We start from the raw sequence: 20,860 nt of genomic DNA on the forward strand, positions 1-20,860 counted from the left end.
AAGACTAAAACATATCCAATTTATTTTATGAGTTGAGGCAAAAATAGATAATGAAAGGTAACAAGAAAATTCAAGAGAAAGAAGTTACAGGGCACACTGATGAACCCATATGCAAAAATACAAAATAACAGGATATTAGATCCTGTAATGTATACAGCAATATGTTATGAATAAGATTGGGTTAAGCCAATAATGCAGTAGAGTCATTTTACTTAGCATCTAAGTAGATGGAGAAAAGACATTTCATAAGATGTATCCAGTTAGCAAATAAAGAAAAATGGGAACTTCTGTGGTTGCATCAAGGTATCTGTAAGATTCCTAGAGAAGACGCTTTTTTTTTTTTTTTTTTTTTTTTGACAGGCAGAGTGGACAGTGAGAGAGAGAGACAGAGAGAAAGGTCTTCCTTTTGCCGTTGGTTCACCCTCCAATGGCTGCTGCGGCCGGCGCACCGCGCTGATTCGAAGGCAGGAGCCAGGTGCTTCTCCTGGTCTCCCATGGGGTGCAGGGCCCAAGCACCTGGGCCATCCTCCACTGCCTTCCTGGGCCACAGCAGAGAGCTGGCCTGGAAGAGGGGCAACCGGGACAGAATCCGGCGCCCCGACCGGGACTAGAACCCGGTGTGCCGGTGCCGCTAGGCGGAGGATTAGTCTAGTGAGCCACAGTGCCGGGGAGAAGACACTTTCTTAATGGTGAGCTGCTGAAAGCTTTCCCTTGGTGTCCAGGAATGAGACCGGCGTTGTTCTGAAGTCCTAACCAATGCAGCAGGGCAAGAACCAAAAGCTGCAGTAACTGCGAAGAAGAAAACGTGTCATTAGTTAAAGATGTAATTGTGTTCACAGAAGTCCTAAAGAATTTCTAAAATGTTATCAACTCATTTTTCTACAAGATTTTTCATTATTCCGCCAGAGGCCATTGTAGATATCTCCTACTAATTCTCGCCCTCGCCTCCGTGCAATTTTTTTCTTTTTTTTTTTTCATGCAACTTTTATACTACAGATATGTCACTATATTGTAGCTCTGTTTATGTCCTGTGGTCCTTTGGTGGACCACAAACCACATACCATCTATTATTTTCTTGATCTACCACAAGAACCAATTTAGCCCCTCTAGGGCTGTTTCCCTTTCGAAAGTGTGTGAACTAAAAATTATCAGATAAGATTACTTGACAGTCTTTCGAAGTTAAAAGAAGCAAACTTCCAACAAAAAATAACATGCTACTGCTAGCATACTATTGGCAGAAATGTAAATTAGTTCAGACATTATAGAAAACAGCATGGAAGTTCCTGAAAAAACAAGAACTAGAACTATCACATGACCCGGCAACCACACCACCGGGTATATATCCAATGGAAATGAAGTCAGTGTCAAAGAGCCATCTGCACTCGCATGTGTACTGCAGCAGTACTCACAGTACCAACATACACAATCAACCCAGATGTCCGCTGACACGTGGATCTCTATAAAGATGCGGTGTGACATGTGTGATGATGTGTAGATACGCAGAATGAAATACCATGTATCCATTGAAAGAATGGAATATGAAATTGTGGGGCAGGCATTTGGCATAACAGCTTCAGTTGCCACTTGCAATGCCTGCATCTGCTTTTGTAGTCTGTGGCCACTCCACTTCTGATCCAGCTTTCTGCTAATATGGGAGGCAGCAGAAGACGGCTCAAGCACTTGAGTCCCTGTAGACACTTGGGAGACCTGGACTGAGTTCTGGCTTCTGACTTTGGCCTGGCTATTGTGTGGACATTTGTGGAGTGAACCAGTGAATGAAGATCTCTTTCTGTCTTTTTGTTCTCTCTCCTCTCTCTGTGTCTTTCAAGTAAAATGAAAATAAGTGAAAAACTTTTAAAAAGACTGAAATTCTGTCACTTGCAATTACATGGATGGAGCCAGAGGACACTGTTAACTGAAATGAGCCAGGCACAGAAAGACAAATACTGCATGTTCTCACATGTGAATGTCAAAAAGCTGACCTCAGAGAAGGCAGAGCGTGGGAAGGGTGGAGGTGTGGGGACAACGGAGAGAGGATGACTAACAAGTACACCAGTATTGTTGGATAGGAGGGATAACGTCTGATATTCAATACACAGTAGGATAACTGGCTGAAAACAATTGAATATTTCAAAACAGCTAGTAGAGAGGGCTCTGAGTATTCCTAACACAATATGTAAAATTACTCTGATTGGTGCACACTGTATACATGTACTGAAATGTCACAACGTACCCTATAATAGATACAACTACTACATGTTAATTGTAAGTGAAAATATATTTATTTTAGAAGATTGAACTTTGCACCTGAGGGCCACACAGAACAGCTTGAAGAACCAGGGGCTGTCTCTCTTTAGGGGCCCAGAGCAGCTGATGCTGCCTCGCCCTGCCCCAAACGGAGATTATGTCCGGCTTAGCGATGGAAAGGTCGGTTTTTGCGGAAAATAAAAGATCAAGCTTAAAGTATTCTAGAAATCAAGTCCAGTTCCTTACCAGGGGAGCAACTGCAGGAATAACGAATGCTGAGATATTCTGAAGAAGGGGGACGAAAGACAAGGAAGGAACAAGGAGGACTTTAGCAGCAGAAGTATGCATGAGGTCAGCAGTTCCAGAAGAGAGATGCTGTGATATGCAGGTAGATAGCTCACTCAGATCGCGTTAGTGATTCCTCTTTCACCACCTCTAGAAGTAGTTCTGTTTGCATAAAGTCATGTTTATCACTGAGTAACAGATTCTCCTTGGGTAATTATGTCCCCCGCTAGGGAGCTTTGGAGATGCGTGGTATCAAGTTTTGGTTGTTACAGTGATGGAAACATGCCAATAGAATTTATTGTCTAAGGGCCAGACATACTGGTTTATAATCTTACAATGCCAGGACAGTCCCAGGCAACAAAGAACACCTTGTTAGAAACTGTTCCTTTGTAAAACATATCAGCTAATGTCACAAATACTTTTCCTTATCAAGAGAAATTCCTTGGCTAATTATTTCATATAATTATCAAAAAAGAACTGCAAAAACTCTTGGCCCAAGTGACTATCTAAAAGCCTGCAATAAGACTTGACCCGGGCATTGTGGTGTAGCCAGTAAAGCCACCACCTGTGATGCCAGCATCCCATATGGGCACCGGTTCGAGTCCTGGCTGCTCTGCTTCCAATCCAGCTCCCTGCTATTGGCCTGGAGAAAGCAGCAGAGCATGGCCCGAGTACTAGGGCCCCTGCACCCGTGTGGGGAGACCCAGAAGCTCCTGGCTTCTAGCTCAGCCCCACCAATTCGGCCATTTGGGAAGTGAACCAGCAGATGGAAGATCTCTCCCTGTCTCTCCCTCTCTCTGACTTTCAAATAAATAAGTAAAGGTTTAAAAGATACACTTGACCAAACTCTAGCAAGGCTTCTTAGCTCGAGGCTGTGTCCCTAGTATGACCCTAGCCCCCTTTAAAATGCCTGTAAAAGAAACTGCTGAGAAGGTACTGTTTGTTCCAGCCGAAACCTGCAGATAAGCTTGGCTAAGCTTGGCGCAGTTATTTTTGAAGGCTTACAACTTGAAATCCTTTCTTTGCCCCTGAGATGTAAAATCTACCACCCAGAACTGTCTCAAAGGCCCGGGATCCACACCTTTAATGTGTAAGTATTCAAGGTGCTAGCTCCTGCTGTGGTTTCCCGGATCCTGTAGGAGGCTAAAGGGGTGCTTTTGGTGGGTGTCTCGCCCGACCTTGCACAACTAGCTCCTTCGAAAAGATTATGAGAACTTTGTTTTCTGGATGAGCACCAGGCAGTGGAAAAGAAAACCCAGTGATGGCTTAGTCACGTGGATCGCTCTCCTGCTTAACATCTTTCATTGTCTTTCCTTCAGTCCACCACAGCATTAAAAATCCTTCCTGCCAGGGGCTCACGTTTCGACGTGTTGATAACACACACCTGTATGCCGGGGTCCTGTAACAAACCCCAGCTGCCTGCCTCCAGCCCCGGACTTAACTTCCAGCTAATGGAGAACCTGGGAGGCAGCAAGGATGGCTCAAGTGACAGGGTTCCTGCCCCTCACGAGGGAGAACTGGCTTGAGTTCCCAGCTCGTCTTCCACCAGGCCATATAAATGCTCAAATTATGAGAGTTCAGGTTGTATTTAAAAGCCACAGATGCACTCTCTTCCCACAACCCTAGCTGGTCGCTACCACGTGCACAGGCCTCAGCCCCAGGGCGCGCCGATCCTCGGATCCCACTGCTCCGCAGCCCTAGGCCACCGAGAACTTGGAACCGTGCCTGCGGGAGCTCCACGAGCCCGTTGTCTGGTCCGGAGACCACGGGGTTCCTGCGCGAGGCACGCCGGCCGCGGAGGCCTCCGGGAAATGTAGTCCAGCACGGGAGTAGAGGGAGGCCCGGAGCTGCGTTACCGAGCCCTTTTATGCCACACATCTAAGCCTGAAGCTGGCCCTCCTCCTGGCCCCGAACTGAAACGCTTCGGAAGTTTCTGAGGGCCCCAGCCTGGTTTAATCAAAGGGCTCCGTTCGAGAGCGCGCGTCATAATCACACCTACGCTTTTATCTTCCTCCGGAGAGGGCCTTCTCGTGGTCACAAAAGCAAATTCCTTCGGACATAGCGGTTCTCGCGGGGAGTTGATGAGATCAGCACAGCCTTCTGGGAAATGTAGTCCAGCCTGGCGCCCACAAACATGGCGAAACGGCCTGGAGGGAGGTTGTTCTGAATCATCTCAGCGCCCTACCTGACTTAACCAGTGCTTGCCCAGGCGCTACCTGCGACCTGGGAGTGCTCCTTCGTGCTCGAAGTGCGCAGACACATCGGGTCGCACTTTGTGCTTTTGTGCAGAGGTGGGTCTGGCCGTGGGTTCCCGGCGGTTTGGAGTGGGGGGAGCTACGGCCTGCGCGTCCTGGGCGCTGGCCGGCCTGGTGGCTGTGGGGGAAGGACCGGGATTCCGGGGCCGGGCTCGAGGTGCGCGGAGACGTCTTCCGAGGGGATTTCGGCCGTGTGGCGGAGTGAGTGACACGCCGCGTGGAAGATGTGCCTGTGGGAGAGAGCGAAAGAGCGCGGTCATCGTCCGAGTGGGGGCGGCGGGGATTCTTGGCCTGCGAGCCTGCCTTCGACCGTGAAATGTTGAAAATAGGGTGCTTGTTCTGAACCTCGATTTACTCCAAAATTTGGGGCGGCGGGGGCTAGGGGGACGGAGTGTTAAATAATTGGTGTGATAAATACTGTAAAACGGGATTGGGGTTTCTGTATAAAAAATGAATTTGTTATTGTATAGCATTCCAAATCAGTGTGACTTTTTAAATCTATACACAAAGGAATAGTTTAGACGAACTTATTTTTATGGGACTCCTGCTTCTTTGTCAGATCTTCAGACGCAAACAGGAGATTTGAGAAGCCCAGGCTTAAGGAATAATTTATGAGGCAATGTTGGCTCCCGTACAGAGATCAGAATTTGGGGTTCAGGATTGTGGGTGAGGCGCTGTAACTCCAGGTTCCGAAGAAAAAAAATGTTGGCCCAGAAAAGTCTTGGAGCCTGTTAAAGGCTGCACCTGGGGACCACAGCCAGTTTCCTCACAATGCCACAATGTCTTTGTGATGTAATTAAAGCATTTTGCTTTTCTCAAAGGTCCTTTCTCTGGCTATTTCACAAAATTAACCTTGCACATAAATTTAAATGAGGAAATTGTTAAGAAATTGGTTACAAAATTAAGATGTATAATTGTGAAAAATTAGCTACTAAAAGATGTAATGAAAGAAAATAGAATTAACAATAGCAACAAATCTGCTAAGCTAGCTTGAAGTGGAGTTAAGAAATGTGCAAAACCTTCATGACGGTATCACTAGTAAATTTCAACAAATGGGAAAAAAAATGCCATTATCTTGGAAAGGAAAATCCATTTCATAAAGATAGCCGTTGTCCCTAAGTTATTGCATTAATTTGATGAAATTTTAATAAAAATACCAGGGGTTTTTTAAAAATTATGTAAAATGATTTTAGAATTCATATTGGAAAAGAAACATTTGAGAATAAACATTGAGCTCTGAAAAAATAAGTCAAATGAGGGTGTACTAATCCCAATTAAAAGAATGTAATACTGTCGCATGAACAGATCAGTGGAACAGAATGGACAAGCTATAGTTTATAGAATGAGATCCAAAAATGTAAGGAAATTTGGTGTATATTGAATATGGCAGCTCAGGAAGATTAGCAGTTTCAATGATGAGCATGGGACATCTGGATAACCATTGTTGAAACAACAGAGGAGGGATCTTCCAAAAAAAAAATTCATGGGAAATTTGTGTTATTAAGCTATGCGTGGATTTCAAAAACTTTGTTACACTGACATAATCTTATCTTTTAATTCCATTTTCCATGAGGTTTTTGCAGTACCCCGATATATATGTGGGCCTATTTCTGGACTCTGTTTCCTATTGATCTGATATTCATGGGCCTTAGGACCTGGAATTAACAGGGAGATCAGGGTTTCAGGGTTTTCCTTTGTATTTGTGTGAGATGGCGAATTCACAGAGAAGCTGCTTGGGGCAGTGCGGGGGTTCTCTGCGGCGAGTGGCATGCTGAGATGGCCGTCTCCATTGGCCTGGAGAGAGTGGCTTTGTGGGGTGAGGGTGGAATGGGGCCATCCTTTGATATGGATGATGGTGTGGCATAGGGGGAGCTCTTGAGACCACTGGTCTACAGGATGGAGGTGACAGCTAATATAGCTTAACCCTGAGCCACTGCTCTGGTCCTGGGCTAGAATATGAGAACTGGAGACTGCACCTGAGTCACCAGGAATAGGAATTTCCTTGTAGTGGCTCCTTTTGGGGACTCTGTGGCAAAAATGACACTTTCTAGAAGCCCCACCAGCCAAATATGAGGGGTCCTCAAAACGTTCATGGAAATGAAACAGTGAAAAATCGATGCACGAATTGCAAATTTTACACTACAACAAATCTGGCTTTTACTTCTTATTTTCCTACGAAGCCTTTGAAATCCCTTCCTAGGTATTTGAGACCTCTGGGAAGCTGCAGCCCCAGGTAGCTCCCACCTTGCGTGTGCCTTCTGACGCAGGGATGAGGAGGAGGTGCCCGGCTCCCTCTGACTTTCTGTGTGCACGCACGGGGCCCACGGAGATCGGGTCCTCGAGTCTGCTGAGACACAGCTGGTTTCTCCTAACTCCACTCTCCTTCCGCAGTTCTATGGTCTTCCAGAAGTGACCTGAGGAGCAAGGAAGCATGGATATTGTGGATGCAAAAACCACGTTCGAGGTGAGGGGCAGTTCCTTTCTGCCTGCTACTTTCTTGTTTGTTTGTTTTCCCCTGAAATGTGCTTTGCTGTTTGTATTAGGAACCAAGTCTGGTTTGAGATTTACCCGCATGACTCTGCTTTATTCTCTACGCGGACTGTGAAAGGTCATATGCTTGCCTTTTTACATTCAAGCATCCTGTAGCCATGTGGGGATTTGAATATCTGTGTGTATCTGGGAAATTTACTCATTCTCTGCACCTTAATCTCATCTGTAGGAAAAATCGCACTCACCGTTAGGTTTGTGACAGTGACCAAATTAATGCATGGAATACTCTTAGAACACCGGCACTTAAAATATATTCATTTACACAAGCTGTACGATCGTATCATGTACTGAGTTTGCTGTGGGTAAAAAAAAAAAATGAAAATATAAAATTAATTGTTTTGGATATTTGCAAATAAGAAATAGACCTAGCTGCTCAAATCCAGGAGTTTTTAAATCTGCAGGTCATTTAGTCATTGGTTACAAATCTTGTGAAAGAGGTATATAATTTATTGTGACTTAAGGTGAACATATAAAGCCTACGAGTTTTAGTTCTAATATTCTAAAAATCGAAGTTATAATGCATTCGACAGCCATAGATGCGACCTTAGATAAAATGAGTGTCCCCAAAGAATTAAGGAAATTCTTCTCTGTCCATCTGGTGGAATATTTAACCAAAAAAAAAAAAAAAAAAAAAAAAATCAGGCTGGTGCGCAGCGGATCTGGAATGCCAGCCCAGGCAGTTTGCCCTCATTGTTTGTGCTCTTCCCATCTGCTTTCCCTTTCTCCATTTTGTAAAAATTCACAGTACATGGGAAGAGTCACATCGCAGGCATCTACTCACAGAGCTGCCTTTCTCATTATTACCTAACCCTCTTTGAAAAGTATAGGTCCTTTTTAAAACCTGCTCCCTTACGTAATAATTCATCATTTATTCATTAGGTATCATTTCTTGCCTTGTTAGTTAAAACTTGTGCTTATAATCGCTGGGGATCATGTAGTAATGTGTCAGGGAACTTTTCTCTGCTCTAGATATTTGTGTTGGCTAGTCTTTGTGTTTTTACAGGTCTCTCTTACTGATAATGTCTTTAAGTGTGGATGTGTAGAATTTTTAGGTCAATCACTAAGTATTTATTAATTATTTATTAATGCCAGGAATATTATTGATTCTATTTGCTGATACTTGGGAGATATGCAGTGATAAGAAAAATTTAGTTGCTGTCTCTTTTTTTTATATATATAAGATTTATTTTATTTATTTGAAAGGCAGAAGGTAGGGGGCTGGAGGGGAGACAGAAGTCTTCGATCTGCTGGTTCACTCCCCAAATGGCTGCAACAGCCAAGGCTAGGCCAGACCAAAGCCAGGAGCCAGGAGCTGCTTCTGGGTCTCCCACGTGGGTGCAGGGGCCCAAGCACTTGGACCATCTTTGGCTGCTTCCCCAGGCACATCAGCAGGGAGCTGGATCAGAAGTGGAGCAGCTGGAACTCAAATTGGCACCCATGTGGGATGCCTGCATCACAGGCAGTAATTTAACGTGCTGTGCCACAAAACTGGCCCCTAGTTGCCATCCTTAACTTTCTCTTGGGGAATGCGCTTGGCCTGCATCTCTTATTGGGGTGCCTGGGTTCAGTATCTGCCTCCAGCTCCTGACTCTAGCTTCTGTCTAGTGTAGGCCCTGGAAGACGTTGATGGCGGCTCATGTAATTAGATTTCTGCCACTCAGGGGGGAGACTTGGATTGACTGCCCAGCCTGGACTGTCATTGGCATCTGAGGGAATGAGGGAATGGGGGAATGGACCATTAGATGGGAGCTCTCTCTGTCTCTCTGCTTCTCAAATTAGAAAACAGATTTGTTTTTCTCTGAGTTCGGTAAGGGAGATATGAGACTATTTGAAAAAGTTTGTGGAAAATGGAATTAAAAGATAACTTTATATTTTGTGGTGCAAAAAATTTTGAAATCTGGGGCTAGCACTGTGGCATAGTAGGTTAAGCCTACAGTGTCAGCATCTCATATGGGCACCGGTTCGAGTCCCAGCTACTCCCATTTCCAATCCTGCTCCCTGCCAATGGCCTGGTAGGGCAGCAGAAGATGGCCCAAGTCCTTGGGCCGTTGCACCCATGGGAGACCTGGAAGAAGCTCCTAGCTCTTGGCTTCAGCTTGGCCCAGACCCGGTCGTTGCAGCTATTTGGGGAGTGAACCAGTGGATGGAAGATCTCTCAATCTCTCTCTCTGTTACTCTGCCTCTCAAATAAATAAATAAATCTTTAAAAAATTTTTTTTGAAAGCCATGTAGTGTTTTCATAATAAGCATTTTCCATGAACTTTTTGAAGAAATCTTCATATGCATGGTTTTCAAAAAAAATTTTTTTAAAAGATTTGTTTATTCATTTGAGAGGTGGAGTTACAAAGAGGGAGAAACAGAGAGGTCTTCCATCCACTCCCTAAATGGCTGCAACTGCTGGAGCTGGGCTAATCTGAAGCCAGGAGCTTCATCCAGGTCTCCCACATGGGTGCAAGCTCTTGGGCTATCTTCACTGCTTTCCTAGGCCATAGCAGGGAGCTGGATCAGAAGAGGATCAGCTGGGACTTGAACCAGCACCATTATAGGATGTGGTGCCGCAGGCAGACTTAACCTGCTACACCAAAGTGCTAGCTCCTTCAAAAAAAATTTTTTTTAAAGTTTTATTTATTTATTTGAAAGGCAGAGTTACAGAGAGGCAGAAACAGAGGCACAGAGAAAGAGAAATCTATTTGCTGGCTCACTTCCCAGATGGCCACAAAGGCCAGAGCTGCGCCGATCCGAAGCCAGGAGCCAGGAGCTTCTTCCAGGTCTCCCACAGGGGTTTAGGGGCCCAAGGACTCGAGCCATCTTCCACTGCTTTCCCAGGCCATAGCAGAGAGCTGGATTGGAAGTGGAGCAGCCGGGACAGGAACCAGTGCCCATATGGGATGCCGGCACTACAGGCAGCGGCTTTACCCTCTACACCACAGCACCGACTCCCAAAATTTTTTATACCAAATATATTTATGTTTTAAATTTTCTTTTGTATAGACTTTGTAAAAATACTCTCATGCAGTATATACAGAAATAGGGTGAGATGTGAGATGGTGTTCCTTGGGACTTCACAGGAAGGAGACATTATTTCAAATGTAGGAATCTCTGCCATTTTAGAAAACCATCTTGAATATGTATTCAAGATGGGAATAAAGGAATTTTGTGTAGTAAACTTTATGCCTGGTAATTTTTGTATGAATATGTTTTTTGCCAGGTGAGACCAGTGCAAGATGAATCACTAACTCTGTGGAGGGCATCATACAAGTGTACTTCACAAGCTTCGTGGAGAAATGGAATTAAAATTTTGGTATAGTGTTATGGAAAATGCATGTTATAAGACAACTCTATGGTTTAAAAATTTCTTTGAAGGTTTATTTATATATTTGAAAAGCAGAGTAACAGGAAGAGACAGAGACAAAGAGATCTTCCATCTGCTGATTCACTCCCCAAATGGCTGCAATAGCTGGAGTTGGGCCAGGCCAAAGCCAGGAGCCAGAAACTCCATCTGGGTCTCCTACGTGGGTGGCAGGGGTCCAAGTACTTGAGCCATCTTCTATTGCTTTCCTTTGCACATTAGAATGGAGCGGGATTGGACGCAGAACAGCTGGGACTTTGAACTGACACTGCAGTATAGGATGCTGGCATCTAAATCGGCTGGCTGCTTAACCAGCTGCACCACAGTTCCAGAATGTACTTATTTTTAAATTTCATTCTATACCAGCATTTACTTATTTTTTAACTCCATTTTCCACAAACTTTTTGAAGTTCTGTCATACTGAAAAGGATTAGCTAAAAAAGAAAATTCATCCATCCTAATAAAGATACATAAAAGCATACTTAGAACTATCTCCAGTGCATGTAAGATATATAGCTATTAAGTCTGTTAGATATAGACTGTTAGACACTTTTGTAAATAAACTTATTTTAAATACACAGAAAAATTAAGATAGTATAATAGTACCTCAAAGGCAGTTCCCCAGTGATTAACATTTTATATTAGTATGGAACATTTGTCTCAATATTGATACATTATTATTAATTGAAGTTCAGATTTTATTCTGATTTCTTCCTTTTTTAAAAAATTCATTTTACTTATTTCAAAGGCAGAGTGACAGAGAAAGATTTCCATTTCTGGTTCCTTCCCCAGTGGCCTCTATGGCTAGGGCTGAGCCAGATCGAAGCCAAGAGCCTAGAACTGCATCCTGATCTCTCGTGTGAGTGGTAGGGGCCCAAGCACCTGGGCTGTCTTTCCTAGGTACATTAGGGAGCTGGATCAGACGTGGAGCAGCCAGGACAGGAACCAGCACTTGGATATGGGATGCTGACATCGCAAGCTGTATCTTAACCTACCGTGCCAGAACACTGTCCCCAGATTTCTTCATTTTTCTCGAATGCCCCTTTTTTGTTCCAGGATCCCATCCAGGATGGCACAGTGTCTCAGTTTCCTTGTTTTTGATGACTGACAGCTATTTTGTAGAATGCCCCTTAATTGGAATTTGATGTTTTCCTCATGGTTAGACAGGGACTGTGGGTTTGGTAAGGAAGACTGCACTACTTAACTGCCATTCTCAGTACGAATCAAGGAACTTACAGCAATTAATTACTGCTCTTCTTAAGCTGGATTTTCTGGCTGAGGTAGTGTTTGTCAGTTTTCTGTTAAATTACATGTCCCCCACTTTTCTACTACACTTTTTTTTTTATCTTTTAAGATTTGTTTATCCGGTCTCCCCCATGGGTGGCAAGGGCTCAACTCCTTGGGCCATCTTCTACTGCCTTCCCAGGTGCATGAGCAGGGATCTGGATCAGAAGTGGAGCAGCGAGGACTTAGCCGCTCACATGGGATATCAGCCTTGCAGGCAGCAGCTTAACCTGCTACACCATAGTGCCAGCCCCTCTACTGTACTTTTTAGTAAGAAATCATATACAGCCCACACTTAAGGAATGTGGAATTATGTTACAACTAACTCCTTAAGGTGAGATATCTACACAAATTATTTGGAATTCTGCATAGGAGAGTTACTTGTTCTTCCCCACTCTAAAAATTTTCATACTACCTACGGATTCATGAATACTAATTTTATGCTTTTGATTATAATGTGATCCTTACTGCTTTGTGAATTCTTTCATATGGCTGGGCATTTTCAGAAATTTCTTGTAAATCATGTTTTAAAATAATTTTAAATTTATAGAAAAGGGAAGACTTTTTTACTCTGGCCTTGCCCCCACCCCCCACACTTTTTTTTTTTTTTTTTTTGGTTTGACCATAGGACTAGGCTTGATCATTGGATTGCCTCCGGATGACTGAGTCTTGTTCTTCATCTTACAGGGAGTCTTGCCATTTTAATGCAAAATGTAGTTTCTGTATTTCCGGGGGATAGTGCCAGATAAAGAAGTGGTGAATGGGGAATGGGGACCTGGAATGAAGTAGGCAGTGCTTGTGACAACCTAGCTGCTTAGTGAAGGTCAACACCAGCCCACTTTGCTGCTGTGTGAATTTTCAAAGGGACCTCCTGACACCATCATCTGAAATTTCAAGTATGGCTACATTTGCAGTTCACTTGTAATTTAGCATCAGGGGTGCTAAAAGATAATGTGTTTTCAATGCAAAAACCAGAAAAGGCATACAGTAAAAATGACCTGTAGTTCTACAACATTGAAAATATTTTCTGCAAATCCTTCCACTTTTCCAAACTATGTATATTCACATAGATGTGAGTTTTCCACCCAAAATGGACTATAATGAATATTGTTTGCTAACCATCCTTGTTCAGTGCAAGATTGGAATGAGGCTTTTCACATCACAGATAAGGAGAAAAGCTAACATTGTTATGGCTATCCTGTTTTCCATTATTTGAGTGTTAATAGAAGTTAATAAATTATGTCTCCTTTTACATGTTTAAGTCTCCATTTGGATAAGATCTAAGTAGTATAATTGCTGAGGAGACAAACCTGCATATGCTTCTGAATTTAGCCTTTGTGCAGGGTGTTCTGAGACTATGCCCCACACACTAATAGGGGATTTAACTAGTTTTCTCATTTTGCCAATCTCATAACTGAAAAGTGGTATTTTTACTTTGCCATATAAATTCTTAATTATAAGTAGTATGTTACCTTTCTATTGAAATTTCTTCAGTAATTATGTTATTAGAATTCATCAAATGTACTTGCATCCTTTACAAGGAAGTTTTCAAATTCATTCATATGCTCTTTAAGATCGAGCTAGTGGGGCCAGCGCTGTGGCGCAGCTGGTTAACACCCTGGCCTGAAGTGCCGGCATCCCAGATGGGCGCCGGTTCAAGTCCTGGCTGCTCCTCTTCTGATCCAGCTCTCTGCTATGGTCTGGGAAAGCAGTAGAGGATGGCCCAAGTCCTTGGGCCCCTGCACCCACATGGGAGACCCGGAAGAAGCTCCTGGCTCCTGGCTTCGGATCAGTGCAGCTCCGGCCATTGTGGCCAACTTTTTTAAAGATTTATTTATTTATTTGAAAGGCAGAGTGATAGAATCTTACACCCGCTGATTCACTCCCCAAATCACCGCAAAGGCCACTGTTTGGCAGGCGGAAGCCAAGAGTCAGAACACCATCTGGGTCTCCCACATGGGTGGCAGGAGCCCAAGTACTTGGGCCATCTTCCTCTGATTTCCCAGGCAATTTAGCAGAGAGCTGTATTGGAAGCAGAGCAGCCGGACTTGAACCAGCGCTTTAATATGAGGATGCCATTGTCAGGAGCAGTGACTTAGCCATTGTGCCACAAAGCCAGCCTTCCTTATTGGTTTCTTCACCTCTAGGCCAAATGCCTACTCCCTCCCTTCTAAAGAAATGTTTATTTTTGAGATGCAGAAGGTGAGAGAGAGTGACAGTGCACTCATCCTTTTGGAGCTGGATGTTGTGGGTGTTAAGTGTGTCCCTTCGTCTGAAGAAATGTAACACACAGTCTAGATTGTCCATTCTCCTCTGTTCCAAGTCCTTCACAGTATTTTGAGCATTACAGCTACCATCAAGTATGCCACAGCTCAGACAAGGGTAAGTGTTGATTCCTGTCCGGGTCCATTTATAGCCTCCAGGACTGCCAACAGCTGTCTGATGCAATCCGGTGCCGTATCTCTGTGTGAGGACTTCCCTAGGGAAGCAGCCCTAACTTGTTCTTCAGTTTCTGATACAGTATCATCAGTGTAGTGTATTGTTACACTCAAGACCTGCATCAAATCCAGGCTGTCCTAGCCAAATTATAACAGTAAGCCAGAGAGTTCAAATAACACTGTGGTGATATAGTAAATATAAATTGGAAACTCCCCACACATGAAGGCAGTCTGCTTGGCGCTTTTCCTAGATCAGGATCAAGAAAAAAATATTTGCACGGTCAGTACTGGTGTCCTTTAGCTTTCCATAGTTATTTGCACTGTTGAAACCCTGTTAGGAACTGCTTGTCTGAGTGGTACTACTTCACTCGAGCCTCAGTAATAGTAATCTATTGTCATTTTTCACAAGCCATACAGAGCTATTATACAGAAAATTTATTGGCACAAGCACCACAGCTTGTGATAATTTATTGCAGAAATTATACTTGATATTCTATAGTATTTCAGGTTAGCAACCTATATGGGCTTGAGCCATTTTATAGGTTCCTGTTTAGCATTTCTACTTAACTGTGACAAGGGAAAACGTTCATGCGGGAAAACGTTCATGCCTTCAGTTTTACGGTACTAGGCAGGGTAGGGACAGTGTTCCTGAACAGATACAATGCCCTTCCCAATCATACATTCCAATGAGCAAATGTAACCAGTTCACCCACAGCCCATCCCCACATTTCAGTTTTCATCCAGACTTCCATCTTTATCCCAGTCTAACTGTAGCCCTCGTTAGGACTTCACCAGCATGTTTTGGAATCACGGTGTATTGGGCTCCAATGTCAAGGAGTCTCAGAAAAGTTTCATGGCCCTTTCCCATACACGTACATATAGCTTTAGTTTCTTAGCTCGGTTACTCATCCTGATTAATTTGTCAGACGTTCAGATACCCCAAGGTATTTGAAATCAGATATCATCCTTGCCTTTCAGCCGTTTAAGTTTTCAAACTAGGACAGATTTGTTTAGGGCCCTTGAATATTAGGGGATCAGCCAGGGCGCCCACTGGTCTAGCCAATGCCTGTTAGAATCTTTTGACCTCATCATTGTCCGCTTTTTCATACACACAGTCTAAACTTTCACAACAAAGAGAAGACGTACTTGTCTTTCTGGGTCTGGCTTATTTCATTTAGCACATTGATCTCCATATCCATCCATTTTGTTGCAAATGTTGGGATTTTATTCTTTTTAATGTCCCTTCAAGTGTATATACCGTATTTTCCTAATCCTGACATAAGCTGATGGACATCTAGATTGATTCCATATCTCTGCCATGTGAATTGGTCTGCTATAAACATGGGAGTGCAGACATCTCTTTCATATGCTAATTTACTTTCTTAAGATACATTCCCAGGAGTGGGATAGCGGGGTTATATGGTAGAACCATTTTTCGGTTTTCTGAGGAGTCTCTTCAACTGCGTTCCGTAGTGATTATAGCAGTTTGCATTCCCACAAGCAGTGTATTAGGGTACCTTTTCTTCCAGCCTCAGCAGCAGATGTTATTTTTGATTTGTGGATAATGGCCATTCTACTTGTGTGAGATGATGCCTCACTGTGGTTTTTATTTGCATTTTGCTAATAGCTAGTGATCCTGAGCATTTTTCAGGTGTTGGCCATTTATATTTCTTCATTTGAAAAATGTCTATTCATATCTTTTTTTTCTATTCATATCATTTGCCCTTTTTTTTTTTTTTGAAGATTTATTTATTTATTTGAAAGTCAGAGAAAGGAGAGTCAGAGAGAGAGGTCTTCTATCCGATGGTTTACTTCCCAATTGGCTGCAACGGCCAGAGCTGCATCGATCTGAAGCCAGGAGCTTCTTCCAGGTCTCCCACGCGGGTGCAAGGACCCAAGCACTTGGGCCATCTTCTAGTGCTTTCCCAGGCCATAGCAGAGAGCTGGATGGGAAGTGGAACAGCCGGGTCTCGAACCAGCGCCCATATGGGATGCTGGCCCTTCAGGCCAGGACATTAACCCGCTGCCCATTTCTTAACTGGATTGTTTGTTTTGTTGTTGAGTTACTTGAACTCATCATATATTCTGGATATTAATCCTCTTTCAGAGGCACTGTTTATACATGTTTTCTCCCATTCTGTTGATTCTTTGTTGTTTCCTTTGCTGTACAGAAGCTTCTTAGCTTGCTGTAATCCCATTTTTTATATTTATTTTTGTTTTTATTGCCCATGCTTTTGGGGGTCTTATTCAAAAAGTCTTTGCCTAGGTCTTGCAGTGTTTCTCCTATGTTTCCCTGAGTAGTTTGGTAATTTCAGGTCTTAAGTTTAGATTCTTGATCCATTTTGAATTGATTTTTGTATAGGGTACAAGGTAGGGGTCTCTGCATATGGAAATCCAATTTTCCCAGCACCATTTATTGAAGATACTGTCCTTTCTCCAGGAAAAGATTTTAGTTGGTTTGTCAAAAATTAGAATCTCTGCCTCAATTTTGGTAAATTATGTGTGTCCAGAAGTCTCCCCATTTCTTAATAGTTTTCCCAATTTTTTTTTTTTTTTTTTGACAGGCAGAGTGGACAGTGAGAGAGAGAGAGAGAGAGAGACAGAGAGAAAGGTCTTCCTTTGCCATTGGTTCACCCTCCAATGGCCGCCACGGCTGGCGCGCTGAGGCCAGCGCACTGCACTGATCCGATGGCAGGAGCCAGGTGCTTCTCCTGGTCTCCCATGGGGTGCAGGGCCCAAGCACCTGGGCCATCCTCCACTGCACTCCCTGGCCACAGCAGAGAGCTGGCCTGGAAGAGGGGCAACCGGGACAGACTCCGGCGCCCCGACCGGGACTAGAACCTGGTGTGCCGGCGCCGCAAGGCGGAGGATTAGCCTAGTGAGCCGCAAGCCGGCGAAGTTTTTCCAATATTTTGGCATATAATTGTCCATAATAGTTCCTAATAATTCTTTGTATGTGTCAGTTGCAGTATCTTCTTTTTTCATCTCTGATTTTATTAATTTGAGTCATCCCCCTTTTTTCTTGGTTAGTTGGGCCAATCATTTATCAATTTTATTTTTTTTTAATTTTTTCATTTCACTGATTTAAATTTACTGATTTATTTGAAAGGTAGAGTTACAGAGAGAGGGGGAGTGAGCAACACACAGAGAAAGATCTTCCATCTACTGGTTCACCTCCAATGGCCACAACAAAGCCAGGAACCTGAAACTCCATCCGGTCTCCTACATGGGTGCAGGGATCCAACCACTTGGGCCATTTTCTGCTACCTTCCCGGGCTAATTAGTAGGGAACTGGATTGGAAGTGGAGCAGCTGGGACTTGAACCAGTATCCTGCCAGCCTCTTCACTGATCTTTTGTATTTTTTTCTAATTTTTATTTTTTCCCTAATACTGAGTTTGGTTTTTCTTGTTTTTCTAGGTCCTTAAAATGCATTGTTAGATTATTCGATACCTTTCCATCTTTGTGATGTAGGCACTTACTGCTATGAACTTTCCTCTTAACATTGTTTTGTCTGTATCCCAGAAGTTTTGGTATGTTGTATTTTCATTAGTTTCAGGAAATTTTTTTACTTCCCTTTTGATTTCTTCATTCAGGAGCATGTTTTTCAGTCTCCATGTGTTTATATAATTTCTAGAATTTCCTTTGATTTCCAGCTTCATTCCATTATTTTTAGAAAAGATACATGACATGCTTTCTTTCTTTTTTTTTTTTTTTTTGACAGGCAGAGTGGACAGTGAGAGAGAGAGACAGAGAGAAAGGTCTTCCTTTGCCGTTGGTTCACCCTCCAATGGCCGCCGCGGCCGGCGCGCTGCGGCCGCGCACCGCGCTGATCCGATGGCAGGAGCCAGGAGCCAGGTGCTTTTCCTGGTCTCCCATGGGGTGCAGGGCCCAAGCACCTGGGCCATCCTCCACTGCACTCCCTGGCCACAGCAGAGAGCTGGCCTGGAAGAGGGGCAACCGGGACAGACTCCAGCGCCCTGACCGGGACTAGAACCCGGTGTGCCGGCGCTGCTAGGCGGAGGATTAGCCTAGTGAGCCGTGGCGCCGGCCTCATGCTTTCAATTTTTTTGAATCTGTTGAGACTTGTTTTATGGCCTCATATATGGTCTGTCCTAGAGGATGTTCCATGCACTGATGAAGAGAATGTGTATTCTGTGTCTCTGGGAGAGAATGTGCTGTAGATATCTACTAGGTCCATAGTATGAGTTAGCTCTGTTGCTTGTTGATTTTGGTCGGGGGAGGGTCTGGTTGATCTGTCCATTGATGAAAGGGGTGTCAAAGTCCTCCAGTATTATTGTATTGGAGCTTATTTCCTAACTTCATTGAATTGTTTTACTGTATTCTCTTATATTTCTTTGACCTTACAACCGCTCTTGAATTCTTTCTTAGGCATTCTCTCAAGCTTCCTTTCTTCAGTCCAGTATTTATGCATTATGATGTTCCTTTTGGAGAGTAATATTGCCTTACTTGTTCATATTGCTGTGTTTTATGATTTTTATGTATCTGGGGGATCACTTGTTTCTATCAGATTTATTTAATTAATTTATTTACTTATGAGGCAGAGTTGCAGACACAGAGAGGGGCAGGGAAAGTGGTCTTCCAGCCACTGATTCCCTCCCCAGATGGCCACAACAGCTGGAGCTGGGTCAAACTGAAGCCAGGAGCTTCTTCTGGGTCTCCCACATCAGTGGAGGGGCCCAAGCATTTGGGCCATCTTCCACTGCCTTCTCAGGCCATTAGCAGAGAGCTGGATCAGAAGTGGAGCAGCAGGGACGCAACCGGCACCCATATGGATGCCAGTGCTGCAGGTAGAGGCATCCCTTGTATGCCGCAAGTGCTGGACCCCTATCACTTTCAGAGGATGGTTTTTCTTGATTGAGGGCTTTTTTCCTGGAGATGTGCCTCTGGGTAGTGGTTTGGTAGAATGCTTCAACTTCAGCTCTTTTTAGATTTTGTAGTATAGGTCCCCCATGCCTTCATTTGCTTTAGTTGTTGGTATCTGTACTATGGCTCTAGGCTGTTTGCGTGTCATTGTGATCACTGAGATTCCTGTTTCTCAGGTCTCTAACCATCTTCTGAGGGAGGGATTGGTGTGATGAGTTTCTCAGGTGTTGGGAGCAGGCCTTACTGGTGTTATGGGTGTGCCTGGTGCATACATTCCTAGCCAGTAATCAGCTGGAGTTGTGGGGTCAGTGCTGGCTCTGGAACTGGGTGGACTTAGAGAGTCCTGGCTGCTGCCCAGATCCGAAGAGTTGCACTAATGCTTGGTGGAGGCAGGTCCCACAAATGCTATCTGAGGGTGGCTGGATCTGCAGGTGACTTTGGCTATGACAACTGGACAAGCTGTTTTGGGCTGCTCTCTGTGGGCTGCTTGCTGGGTTGGGAGCAGCTACCTTAGGCCCAAGCAACAAGTGAGCAGCAGCATCCAAACTCTGGCAGCTTCTGTGGGAATGGCTGGAGTCTGGGGCCCTGAGTCCTATGCTAGGCCTGGGCAGAGCACAGAAACTCTGGGCCAGAGATCCTAGCAAATTGTAGCGTACTGTGGTACACACAGCATGGAGAACCTGGCTCCAAGACCCAGTGAGCAAGTTGGGCCAGATGGAACACGCAGGCATACCTGCCTGTCTACCCTCGTGGCCTGACACACATAGGTGGCTTGGGTCATTACCTGCTGCTTTCCCAGGTGCATTAGCTGGGAGCAGCTGGGGCCAAAACCCACGGCCATAAGAGATGCCAGCATTGCAGGCAGTGGCTAAACCTGCTGCACCACAATGCCAGCTCCTCTATTTTTTTTTTTTTTAAGAATTTATTTATTTATTTGAAAGAGTTACAAAGAGAGGTAGAGACAGAGAAGAGAGGTCTCCCATCCGCTGGTTCACTTCCCAAGATGGCTGCAATGGCCAGAGCTGCACTGATCCAAAGCCAGGAGCTTCTTCCAGGTCTCCCATGTGAGTGCAGGGGCTCAAGGACTTGGGCCATCTTCCACTGTTTGCCCAGGCTGTAGTAGAGAGCTGGATCGGAAGAGGAGCAGCTGGGAATAGAACCGGCACCCATATAGGATTCTGGCGCTTCAGGCCAGGGCTTTAACACACTGCGCCACAGTGCTGACTCCTCCTCTATTTCTTATTTGAAGAGTTAGACACTGGCAGAATGAGTCCCTTGACCGTCTTTATCTTTCCTCATTCTCTTGTCATTCTTAATTTTCTTGGCCTCTGTTAGAACCCTAAGCAGCAGCTTTGCCACATGTCTGTCTGATACAGCTTCTTGAACTATTGCTTGATTTTACATTACTAAGTTTATGTAGGTGCCCATCCCAAAAAAAGCTCCCTAATCATAGTATTCGGCTTGACCTGGGCAAATACTTGAGCATCTGCACATTAGAAAGCCAATGCAGTGTGTCTTGCATATGTAGCATAACTGTGCTTCATCTGGGAAGTTCCACTTAGCGCTT

At 44.2% G+C, this 20,860-nt stretch overlaps 1 protein-coding gene and 1 long non-coding RNA gene across 6 annotated transcripts in view; one reads left to right on the forward strand and one right to left on the reverse strand.

Moving 5' to 3' along the window:
• On the reverse strand, window positions 1–7,969 carry LOC127491346 (uncharacterized). Its single transcript, XR_007919992.2, has 3 exons — window positions 7,032–7,969; window positions 2,494–5,017; window positions 1–789 (listed from the first exon to the last, which is right to left on the reverse strand). It is a non-coding gene; the product is annotated as an uncharacterized lncRNA (long non-coding RNA).
• LOC100348058 (zinc finger protein 383) overlaps window positions 4,683–20,860 on the forward strand; it is a 26,189-nt gene continuing 10,011 nt past the window's right edge. For 2 of the 5 annotated variants that reach the window (XM_051847119.2, XM_070062319.1), the window contains exons 1-2: window positions 4,683–4,823; window positions 7,179–7,251. Coding sequence is in view for 2 of the 5 variants with exons in the window: in XM_070062319.1 (XP_069918420.1) it covers window positions 7,219–7,251 (33 nt within the window). In the remaining 3 variants the exon portion in view is untranslated. Of the gene's footprint in view, window positions 4,824–7,178; window positions 7,252–10,545; window positions 10,639–14,169; window positions 14,353–20,860 lie in introns of those variants that run through there. The other 3 variants (XM_070062318.1, XM_070062320.1, XM_070062322.1) reach the window with 3 other exon arrangements.

This window comes from Oryctolagus cuniculus, chromosome 18, assembly GCF_964237555.1.
Source record: "Oryctolagus cuniculus chromosome 18, mOryCun1.1, whole genome shotgun sequence".
NCBI classification, from domain to species: domain Eukaryota; kingdom Metazoa; phylum Chordata; class Mammalia; order Lagomorpha; family Leporidae; genus Oryctolagus; species Oryctolagus cuniculus.